General features: G+C 36.7%; 1 protein-coding gene across 1 annotated transcript in view; it reads right to left on the reverse strand.

The window, feature by feature from the left end:
- Window positions 1-12,859, reverse strand: part of LOC149807164 (sister chromatid cohesion protein DCC1-like) — a 79,439-nt gene that overhangs the window by 30,659 nt on the left and 35,921 nt on the right. The window contains exons 7-8 of the mRNA XM_089962947.1: window positions 9,455-9,542; window positions 7,657-7,733 (exon numbers count right to left, since the gene is read on the reverse strand). Coding sequence (XP_089819073.1) covers window positions 7,657-7,733; window positions 9,455-9,542 — 165 coding nt within the window. The remainder of the gene's footprint in view (window positions 1-7,656; window positions 7,734-9,454; window positions 9,543-12,859) is intronic.

Consider the following 12,859-nt stretch of genomic DNA (forward strand, 5'->3'; position numbering starts at 1 on the left):
CAGTGCATTTATGTTGCTGCAGGTAAATGTGGAATGGCTATTATTTGAACTTTGTGAGTCAAATCACAGGATGGAACACAGATTGTTTTGAGCAATGGAGTGAAAAAGACCAAGAAGAAAAAGTCCACTCTAGAGAGACTTCATTAAACATAACTTAAAATTGACATCGGATCTTTACCTTCTCCAGGCCACAACAGAAATAGGTATTGTGTGTGATCAAAATTCATCAGTTTTGGAGTTACTGGAATAATCATTATGGTGTAGTTTGAACCTTCCATGAATGACCTTTAACAAATGCATGTTTAAAATACAGGCTTCTTAAAAAACCCAAAATGTCAGATTCCTGGTGTTGTTCATTATGTTTTTGTTCAGCAAATACTGGTTGGTGATGATTACAACAATTTTTTAAGTTTTGAAGTATATTGGATTATTGGAGCTGGGAAAATGTTAATGGAGATACCAGTGAGTGATTTTGAGCCAGAAAATGGTATTAAATACGCGTCAGATGTACATGTTGGATGGACAAAACAGACAGCAGAACGAACAATCACCCTCTCTGCAGTATTTCAAAATTAAATGTAGAAAAGGAAAAATACTGATCATATTTAAAATAAAGAATGCAATTTTTATTTTTTACCAATTAATTTAGCTCTGCGGATCATATACTACAAAACCATATATCCATATCAGGGTAAAGATAAACTGAATAAATAAGGATGAAAAATGAAATTAAGAAGTAAAGATATTTATCTGCATACCTGTTTGCACATGCAGACTATGGTATTGGTGAATTAAAAACCCTAACACAGCATTATGGAACAGATAAGAAATCTGGCATGATAGTAAAATACTGATTTAAGAAAGTAAGTTTATTTTAGTAAAAAAAACCTAATTTGGAGCGGATGTATCCAAAAGAAAATATCTGTGAGCTCTGGGAAATTGTACATAACAGCCATAAAGATCAGTTCCCCAACATCTTCAAGCTGACAAAGCTAGCTATTCATATGTCCCTTCAGATGAAAGCCCAGAAAATTATTCATACACAGATATGGAACAGATTATGCTCAGAAATAATTAACAGAGTAATACTTATACAACTAGATGTAATGTATCACAGGTGACATCTTTTTTAGGAGTTTGATTTCAGGAAAATTCTAAAAAGTGGAGCAGGATGAAAAAGAGACAGTTCTTGATGTGTTTGGTAAATACTGAACTATGGCCATTTCCTCCTCCCCCTTCTTTTCTACTGCACACGTCTTTCGGTGACAAAGGGTGAAGTCCTCTTAAGATAAAATCCTGGAAGCATCTCTCATTAAATTGTACATGGGAAACAAAGTTGGAATTTCTCTTTTCATGCAGAGATATTTAAACAGTGAATGAATGTGCAGATGGAATATATAAAATTAGCACAGAGTCAGCAAGGTGAAGGTTTTAAACTGCTCAAGTTTGCAATCTTGTGTAAAAAAATTAAAAACTTTATAGAACAGGACTGGGTGTTGTCAATAGTTTTCCTTCTTCACTAATGAATACAAATACCTGTAGCTGCAGCAGCCTTTTGCATCTGCAAGAAGGACAGTATGATAGATTTTGTTGTTATTCATTCTCATTCCCATGCCAGGATTTGTTCTAGATGAGATTTTCTTTGCACGAGGAAACTGCATTATTTTCTCTGTTTTGAAGATAACATCATAATGCCTTCCAAGTTTAAATGAGACATGAGATTATTAATAAGACGTTTTCAAAGCATTCATGCCATGTAAGACAAAGGCCTTGTGGCTAAAGTGAGTTAACTGAAGCCACCATTTCATAGCCTAAAACACTGAATAAAACTGACAACCAACAGGTAGTCTGTTTGAAAGGATTTTCGTTTTCTTATTCTCGAAATACAACCAGTATGTCAAGATGGAAAGACCACCAAGTTCATATGTGTATCGATATGTATCATGTCACAGGCTGTGTATCGTGAATCGTATCGATATGAGGCACAGGTGTATCATTTCACTCCTAATACATAGCTTACAGTATGTCAGTAAACCCAATTTGCAGTAGTTACTCACTGGATAATATTTTTTATCCACTTTATCCCAACTTTTCTGTTAAAACAATTATTTATTATCACTATCAGGAAATACTTTTCTATTTGCGATTAAAATTTCGCAACTTCTTGCAGAATGATGATTTTTCTGGTCTAAAGCATCTTGTGTTTGACAACATCTCCCTTTCTTGACATTGTGTTTAATAGTGTTAATAAAATTGTATTTATTTACAATGTTATGTTGTTTCCTCTCTTAGCATACTCACACAATGTGTCAAGCACAAGAGTGCTATTTTTAGAAGTGTACATTTTATAAAAAAATGTACTGAAAACAAATTTTAAGATAAATTATGTTTCTCTGAGAATACTTACCTAATCACATTACCTTGGGTATCATTCTAGGGAATGATGGCTGGATTTCACATGCGAACAATAACCCATTTTCCTAAGTACATAAGCAACACAGCCTAAGGTCACTTAATCTTTGACCAATACATATGGTTTAATAGATAATTATTGAAATCTTCTCACCTACAAAATTTCACTGGTAAATCCAGCAAAGTTGATAGGCTGACTGTTTCAATTAGGCCTGATAGTCATCTGTGATGTGGCCACCACACCTATCAGAATCAAGGTTTGCCTCTACGAAGCTAAAGCTCTTCCATAAAAACTTGAGAAGGTTGACTCTGCATGCCAGCCAAAAGCTTCTCTTTTATCTCGGATTGAAATGCTACATTCGAACATGAGGCTCACACAGATGGCTCAAATCTCATGAGCAGTAATGTTGATGATATGACTCTGATCTTGTGAGACCTCAGAGTAGGCTGAGCACCCATTTGAGCCACAAGGCAAGGGCTTGAGGGATGATATCCTGTTTCCTGGCTTTCAGAAAGAGGCTTTTGCACATGCCATGTCATGCCTATGTGCAATTCAAGCAGTGCTTGAATGTGTGAACAGGATCTTGCATGGCAGCTGCTTTTGACCTGTTGATAGGAGAAAGCGAGCGAATGACTACTCTTTGGTTACCAACAGACAGTAACCTATTTTTGGCTATAAAGCCAGGCTGTGTCAAGAGGACCAAAAAACCATCCGATCTGAATTAAAGATAGTTCAGGTCGATGGAGAGGGTGTGTAGCTTTCTGACCATGCATACTGAAGCTAAACTATCTGGAAACATGTCTTGCATGATAGTAATTTTAAGAAAGTGTGGGCTAGAGGCTCAAAATTATTTGAATTGAGCCAGGTGAGAACCCAAGACAGATTCCATTCTGGAAACAGAGTGAGGGACTTTGGTCGATTGGGATCAAAAATGGCTAAAGGATCAGAGTGGTCTTTATCATGCTCAATGTCATGTCTACCATGATAACAAAATGTGTCTGATATCATGGATCAATAGCCTTTAGATAGTAATTGGGGCCAAGTGTTTCTCCTTGAAGAGCCAGAGAAAACATTTGGCCAGTTGAATGATTGAGGCCCTCATGGGGAGGATGTTATTGGTATAGCTACAGTCCCTGAAAGAATGTTTGGCCTGAGAGTCAATCTTTTCTTTCCAGAAGTCAAAGATGCTGATGCCTTCATTTCCAGAAGGCTGATGTGCAGATGCTGCTCCCCTGGCTCCTACATGTCTCCGATGGTAATGAAGTCCGGGCACAGGTGGGCACCCCAACATATGTACTGGCATCAGTATACACCATTATTCCACTAGGGACTTCTCCAGCAGGATCTTCATGGTCAGTTAACCTGGACTGTACCACTGATGCAGGAATAATTGTATCTCAGGCATGATCATAACTGCCTGACTGTGGGGACTTGAAAAGGGGTGCCATTGTGCTAGCAAGGTTATTTGTAAGGAGCATATAAAAAGACGACTGAGCAGGATCAAGTCTGCTATTGCACTGAATTATCTGAGGACTTCCAAGAACTCTCACTGAAATCTAAGTCCTGATAGAAATGGACTCGAGTTAGATGATTCTGATTATGAGAACACGAGAAAGCTGCACCAAATTCAGTTAGGCAAAAAACTCCATACCCAGAAGGACACAAGTCTGGGATGGACAGAGGTTGGGCTTTTCCCAGTTCATGAGAAAGCCTAGATGATCTAACAGAGACAGCAGATCATTCCTGCTTTGAAACAGGATAGAACTTACCATGTGTTTCTAGAGAGTGTCATCCAGGTATGCTGCCAATGTTGTAGATGGTGTAGATCAGATCAGGGTGACAACGCAATCCATAACCTTGGTAATAGCCCAAGGGTTGATGTTGCGGCCAAAAGGAAGCACTTTGAACTGAGCAAGCATGTCGCAGCTAGCAAAAAACAGAAACTTCCATAACATGGGGTGAAAAGGGATATAAAATGTGCACCACTTGGATCAAGAACTGATGGCATACCTATCCTGCCAGATGGAGAGATGGACTGATCTCGCTGTCTTAAATTTTGAAGTGCAATGAATTAGTTGAGGTGACTCAAGCCAATGATGGACCTCAACCTACTGTTTGCTTTCTGATTAAAAAACAGCCTTGAATAAAACCTCAGAGATTTTGGTCTTCGCACAATCTCCACCGGCTGTTTTTCAATGAGGGACCATATCTCCTGTTGTATGAAGGCATCCTTATCCTGATCTGACAGTTTGCCTGTGAAGGGGAGGGGGTTGGATAAATGAAATCCAAAACCCCTCCAAAATGGACTGGATCAACCAATCATTCTGTGGGAATAGGGAGATCCAGTGAGCCCGAAATTTCAGGAGTCGCTGGTCCATCAGTAAACTGCCGGCAGAATAGGTCAATGTTTATGGTTAGGAGGCTTGTAGGCAGAGAAATTTAGTTTTTTACTGCCTCTATATGACTGCCCCCAAGCGTTAGTTAAATTTGTCTCCACAAACATTTGTCACATCATATTAGGCCTAAGTTGGCCAAAGCCATCAAGGCATTGGCCATGGTATAGTGAACTGCCTGGTTAATGACCCTAGCAATCCTTTCCGTTGCCTCCCAAGAGTGGCTACTGTCGCATTTCTGTGAGTTGGAAGATTATTAAAGAGGCCAAATGAGGACGTCGTGACAAACCAGCTTGGACATGGCATGGAAGACACTTTACATTACAGTGGAGTTGACATGTGAATGGCTGCTAAATTCTTGTTGAGAACTGGAAGATCAGTACTGAGGAGTTTTATACCTGTAAGGGGAGAATGTCACTGAACTTGGTTTTCTGAGAAGAAAGCCGTATAACTTCCCCTGTTACCAATTCTACCCACTTACCTCCCTAATTTTAGCCAACTAAGGAAAGTATCAAAAGGACAGAATCTCTTCCTCCTCCCTGAAATCTAACCAAATCTTCAACTTTATAATCTTGAGTAGCATTAGGGAATGAAAAGCAATCTGAAGTGACCAACACCCAATAAATTTCCTTGACTGTAGATTTGAAGCTGAATTCAGTTCATTCCATGGTTGGATCTTAATACAGTTGATGTGAGAGAGCTTCATCACACTCAGTGTGTATCCAGTCCCATCTGGGTCCACTTGCAGCTCTGGATAAGTCATGTAAGGTGGCAGATGACCCTGGCTGGTCATATTTGAAGATGTCACTAGCTCTCCCTTGTGGATAAGCAGTGAACATTCTGAAGTCAAGCCATGCTAGAATGGCTGGCTGGTTTACCCAGCACATGGTCGACCAGGATGCTGGCAGTATAGAAGATGGTCCAGCTGTCATCGGTACTAGCCGATCCAAAGGTGCTGATTTCTCACTGAAATCTCTGGCACAGTAATGGTAAGCTACAGATGATGCAACTAGACAGAAGGATTTGTCACTAAAATCCCCATACATCCTAGGTCTGAAGGCCATACTCGGATATGCAGGGGGATTTACACCACTGGGCTGCCTAACATTAGGGAAGTACTTCCTCAATGAGTCACAAAAAGGTGTGGAAGTAAGCGTGAGAAAAAGAAATACAATTTGTCCTGATGTCCAGAGTTGTTTTGTTGTCTCCTGGACCAGAAGACGCACATGTTCAAAGGTAGATGGTTGTACCCTTTCCACATTATCCTCCTCCCATGCTGTTGATGTAACTTTGTCTGATGGTTGCAAACAGCAAATATGCATGGGTAACCCAGCATTCAGCACATGACTTTGCAATGCAGGCTGACTTAGGATTTTAATGAGGGTGTCAACTCTTTCATTTCTCAACTTATTCCATCATTCCTTCCCTTTAGTAGCCTTCTGAACTACCACAACCCAGACTTCTTCAGACCAGCATATTAAATATGGACCATGGAAGAGACGATGTACATTTTGTACATACAATACACGAGTCATGGTTGTTCTCAATTGCTTTGAACTTTGTGCACTTTATCCACTTGGATGACATTCCCACTACTCATAATGACAACACAAGGTCAACGATAACATGGTGTAATCAGGTTTTAAATAAACAATGTCCATAAACAAGACAAAATCACTCAAATTTGGCAGAAACTGTAAACATAATTTACAAAACCTGCAGCAGAATGATTATTCCACACAATAAAACCAAAAGGAATGTTGGATGGTCCTATCTGAACACAAAAATGGTTTGGATTGTCAGAGATAAACTGTGCAATGTTATCAGTAAAGCAGTGAAGCTACAAACTGGTGACTTCTGGAGGTGGCAAGGGAAGGTAATGGGCAAGAGTTATTGTCCTTTGCCTATTTGAGATAGAAAAAGCCATTTTTCATCTTTTAGTGTGTGTGATGTTAATTTTATTTTTAACGTAGCTTTAACAATTTTTCAGTCATATCGCTACGATGTCTGCAGTGTGGCAGTTTATTGTGATGTCTAGCACTGGGGCATCATGCCACAGACATGTAGCATGATGTCCCACCCAGTCACATTATCCTGATACCAGGCCGACCAGTCCTAACACTAACCTCTTAATACTGAACTCCAAGCGAGGCAGCTGTTAGTATCATTTTTGTAAGTCTTTGGTATGACTTGGCCGGGGATCGAACCCACGACCTCCCACGTCCGAGGCGGACGCTCTAACCACAAGGCCACTGGAGCAGTTCATCTTTTAGTAGCGCTGGATTCACGAGGTAGCAGGAAAATATTCCTAATATAATATGATAGGGGAACATATCTGAAGGAGAAAGTGTACAGCTCTCTCACATTATAATACAACTCATGTGATTCAGGTTATAATGTGGTACTAAAATAGACCCATGACCAAAATCACACAAATATATAACAACATGGGTTGAAAGAAAGCAAGGTGAAACTTTGTGTTAGTCTTATTTCCTTTTCAAAACACCATTATTTAACAAAGTTTGACAGTGTCTACTATACCGTTCTTGGCATATTATGCTATTCTCAATATAAAATGATTCTGTACATAACACAGTTCTCATTATCATGTGGTTCATTATATAACACTGTTGGAAGTTATGGACCCTGACTACTGCGTTATGAGAAACAGCTGTACTTTATCAGCAAATAAACATACCACTTAGAATTAAGTAATTAAATGGCTCGTATAAAATCACAACGTATTCTAATAATTTAAAGTAAACTACTGTATACTGATCACACACTCCTTATAAAAACTAAACATATATATGCAAAATATTACTTGTGTGAACTTGAAAATATACCTACCTTTCCAGCTTCTCTTAAATTCAACTCTGCAAAAAAACGACAGATCTTGTCTTCATTGAGCCTGTAGTAATCAATATCTGAAAAAATAATTACTCAAATTCAGTTAAAAAGGCTGGCAAAGACTAACTATCAAAAAATAGTTTTCAATTCCCTGATTTGTGCATTACTTCTTTTCTTTTGCGTTACTAAGCTGTGAGTGTTGATAGGTCAAAACTACACCACCAATAACAACAACAATAATAATAATAATAATTATACAGTGAGACCTGTTTATAAAGAACATCCATTTCTGAACATGCATAGCAAGTAGACACTGTATGAAGAGTAAATAATCTCTATAGTATTGATTGTTTCCGATCTTATTATAAAATTGTAATCTATCCATTGAATTTAACCTTTCACAGCATGTTGCACTTCTGATTTAGTTACTTTACTGTCCAGATTTTCAAGGCAATATTATTTGTTTTGTGTAATCTAAAATGTTGGTCCATCTCATACTGAATATTAAATAACTCAGAAAAGTACTGGTACCATCTGGTTAATTATTCCATGCATGGTGTTGGGACATTTTAAAAGTCTCCAGAGGCATTTTGAGTCTTAATCTGAAAGTGCTTTTTCAAGACTTGCCTTTTCCTTTTCACTCTGAAAGTTGCATTTGTGCCTTGTTGTGATATTGTTCATAAATCTTTAGTGTTTATGTAAAGCCAAGTTATCTACCATATTATTATTTCTGAATTTATTAAGTGGATCAAGTGCATGATATTTTGCTACTTTACAGTCTGCATCATACCATGGTGGTTTGTTGGCAGAAATTCGATCATTTCTTTTAATGACATCATTTTGATCTATTCTCATTGTATGTGCTGATTCAATACGCCCTCCATGAAAGAATTCAGAGTGGTATAGAGTTGATTCATTGTAAGAATAGTATTGGATCTTCCTGATAGTATGGAGATGATATTCTGGACAAATATATTTTTTTCTGTTTCATTCTCTATATATATCTTACTCTTGGAGAAATACTTTCACTAATATCAGTTGTGATGGTGATGGGATCCAAGTAAATATTATTGGTTGATTAATCGATTTAATTATAATACCAATACTAAAGGTAGTTATACAGGCAAATAATGATTGATCTAAAAGTAAGCAGTCTATGGCTGTAGCAGAGGTGTCTTGTATACATGTAAAGTTTCCAATACCTTTTTCATCCCCACAATTACTATATGCAATCCTTGTTTCTTATAATTGACAAAATGTCAATAAATTCCCATCATAGTGATTTAGTGCCTTTCTGTCCTTATTTGCTCTTACCCCATAACCTATATCCTCAACATAAGTAATGGTCTTATCAATGATCCTAATACTTTCATGTATAATAAAATAAGGTTCTGTGGAGGTATAGGCATTGAAATCTCCACCAGTAATAAATGGGTGATTTGGATACACAACTCTAAAAGTGTTCTGATTCATTTTCTATGATGGTAATCAAGTATTCTTCTGCATGTATTAACCATAAACAAGGGGAGAATTTCAACCAAACAGTATTTTTACTTACTTTCAATTTACTGATATTGGACTTGAAATTATGCTTAATTATACTAATGTAAACCAGTGAATTCAAATTATACTCAATTATACCCATGCAAATTAATTATATTTAATTCTATACTTAATGATACCAAGTAAATTAGTGAATTCAAATTATACTTAATTATACCCATGTAAATTAGTTAATTCAAATTACACTTAATTATACCCATGTAAATCTGTGAGTTCAAATTATGCTTATTTATACCTATTGTTAAAGGTTCATCCTCTTCTTCCTCGGAATTACCTGAGGTCACCACTTTATCAGCATACATTTTAATTATGTGTTCCAGCACCTGCCTACAAACATATTGATGAAACATGAAATAAACATGGAAAACTACAAAAATATGGATGAAATAATTAAGCTTATAAATATTTGAATTAAATATTTAAACATTAAAGTTTCTAACTCACAGAACCATGAAGTATATGCCATACTGACCTACTTTTTTTGGAAGTGTTTGCTCACCAACAGGTAATCCACATATAAAACTGCCTAACCATGCAGGGACAGTGCATAACAAACTAAAATGTATAACTTAAGCACATTTCTTGGTCCAGTTATTTTGTGGGTTTTTTTACAGCACACCATTTCAATGTTATATAGTCAGAGTTACCTAACCCTTACAATGAAAAATAGTAATGGTTGACAAGAAATATAGTAAGGTAGCTGCTTTAAACAGTAAGGTAATTAAAAATACTAAAATATATTGATAAACCTAATTTATTAATGGATAAGATGTCCACTCTTACATCAGTGTTGCACTCTTCTGGCTACACAATTACTTTGACTTCAATTTGTAAACAATTTCTCTTCATTTGCGAAAAAATCCTTCAAGGGGTGTAGTGGTCCAAGAGACGATTCAAACACTTGTCTAGTGATAACTAACAAGTACATGCATGTTTTAACATTTTTTAATTTTCTTTGCTGTGAAATTCTTGATAGAATTTATGGGAATATTTCCAATGGAACTTGTTTCTAAGTAGTGAAAAATATCAATAAGAAGATTCTCCACTTTTGCATTCAGTTTGGCAGAAGCCTTTTCTGCTGCCATGTGAATCAAATGACACGGCAACTGAAGCAATACAATTTTGGTTGTTATGTAAGAAATATCCAAACACTTTTTTCTAACAATCCCATTAGAATTGTCACATCCAAGTGAAATTATATTATTATATGGAATAGACCATGATTTGATTTCAGAATCAAATAATTTAATGTATTTTCTCCAGTGGCCTTCTATACACAAATATGCACAGACAGTATCGTAGAAATAACTTGACATTACTTATAGTCAAAATATCTTATCACAACTGGATACTGCTTTAAGTCCAAGTCACTACTTCCATCTGTGGCAACAGAAAAAGCTTTGCATTTTATATTGTCAACAATGTTTTCTTTCTTAATTACAGAAGGTCCATTTACAATTGTTGAAGTTTCTCCTTGCACTGCTGTATTTGGAGGTTATTTTGTTGTCAGGGAACATTTTGACAAACAACTTGCTCACATGATCTGCTACACTTATTTGTAGATTATGCTCCACAATAAATTCACTAAAGAGAGTTTCTACATTCATAACTGCAACGTCTAAATCAGAGAATTCCTTTCTGGGCTTAAAGAATGTTGAAATTTTCTTTGAAGAATTTTGCAAGGCAGCTAGCTAAATCTTTGTGTTTCTTTGTAGAAACATGTTTTTGCAATTGTCCTTCCCTCTGTGTGATATGCTGATATGCTGACTACATGTATTAAAAAAGGCAAAGGTTTGATCTTTTGCTGATCTCTGGATAATGAAATGTTGCGTGTATTCTGGTTTGAACTTCTGTGCTCATTGCTTTTGTGTAAATTTCTTGGTGATACCAGCAAAGCCAGTTTCATGAGCATATTGTTTCTTTATTGCTATAATTAGTTACACTAATACCGGCAGTCAGAGCAATCACAAACGCCTTTATTGTCAAGTTGAGAAAGAAATCTCAGATGTTGTTGTTGTAGGGTTTAATGCCATTTTTCAGCACAAGATAAGCTATACATGGTGACCAGTATAACCGGTGGAGGAAGAACCCTGGAAAACGCCGGGAAGAACCACTGACCCAACCCTGAGACTTGAACCCATACAGGCAGTGATGAGATGGCAGTGATCTGGAATGGTAAGCGCTTTAGACCAGTCGGGGCCCCAATCTCAGATGTAATTATCACCACTGAGTATTGTATTCTGAGCTACTTTTGTTCATTATCATTGAACAGTATTGCAGTGGAAGGACAAGGTCACAATTGGAACCATCTGTCTTTGTTGTTGAAGCATATGTGGTGCACTCTGCCTGAGGCAAATTACCTAATTCATCAAACTGATGTGTATTCCTACAATGCCTTCTGAGGTTATTTCACATCACAGAAGTGGCCAAGTGATGTTCTGATACTAATACTTGATCCATATGAAAACAATTTCAAAAAGGAAATTATGATTTTTACTGAAATTCATAAGGGAAAGAAGGAAAATTATAATATCGTAAGTTACTCCTGAAAATGTGAGGCTTATGCCAATATCATAAGGGTAGGCAACTCTGTATAGTGCTAAGGCATTAGGGTGAAGTGCCTTACCCATACATGCCAACCCCTGGCAAGGAAAAAGTGTATTCCAAGTGGGCAAAAAGAGTAATCCGAGCAGAAAAAGAGTAATGCACATATAACATGATAAAAATTCAATGAGCATATGTACAAAATGATTTATGTATCCTTCTGGACTTTTAACATCAATTACTGCTTTAAGTTTTCGTATATAACACATTCAGCTTTAAAAAGCAACAGACTCTCATACTGCATTTCAAAACACTTTGTACCAGCTGAGACTATGAATGTTTTGCACACTAGTAGAGCACTAAGTGCTGGGTTACTGAGTCTGGATATGAATTCAGTTTTATTTATGTTAACAATACTAAACAATCTCTGTTATATTTATTCAAAGCATTATCAAGCACAAAAAAAAGGTTTTCTCCAGTGGAATCTACTGTTAATTCTGGTAATGAAAGAAGAGCACTCTAACTTTGCCCTTTTCATTGTCAAAGTCTCTTACACAGACTCTAAAAAGAGTGTATGGCTTTTTAGCTCTTCGATACACATGTGACAAAGTTACCCAGTGCAGTGTGCTATAAACAGAACACCTGTTTACCTATTCGACTCCATACACAATGTTAAGCAGTGCAGTGCATGTTACGTTTAACAGCAATTTTAACCATTTTACATTTCTGGTACACATATATTATGTACAGAAAAATTTAAGAGTAAAGTCCAGTTATCATAGCTGTGTAATTATTTTCATGGAAGAATTTTTATGTGCTTTAAAATCTTGAGAGAATTCGTTCATCGTCAAGTCAGTGAAGCCGCGTGACCAACTGTAGCCCCCATTTCACATACTCAAAATTTACAAGTTCTTTGTCTGCGTCCACATCACTAAGTCATCTGAATTTAATAATTTATAAAAACTAATTGCTGCCTACATAAATATCAGAGACTTTACCTAAGTTACTGAATCTTTCATAGTTACGATTCTAATCATGAAAACTCGAGTAAGTACTGAATGAAATCCGTGACCTCCATTTTGAAGAGTGGAGAATA

The sequence above is a fragment of the Sinohyriopsis cumingii genome, chromosome 1 (genome assembly GCF_028554795.1).
Source record: "Sinohyriopsis cumingii isolate HCF-2022 chromosome 1, ASM2855479v2, whole genome shotgun sequence".
In the NCBI taxonomy this organism is placed as follows: domain Eukaryota; kingdom Metazoa; phylum Mollusca; class Bivalvia; order Unionida; family Unionidae; genus Sinohyriopsis; species Sinohyriopsis cumingii.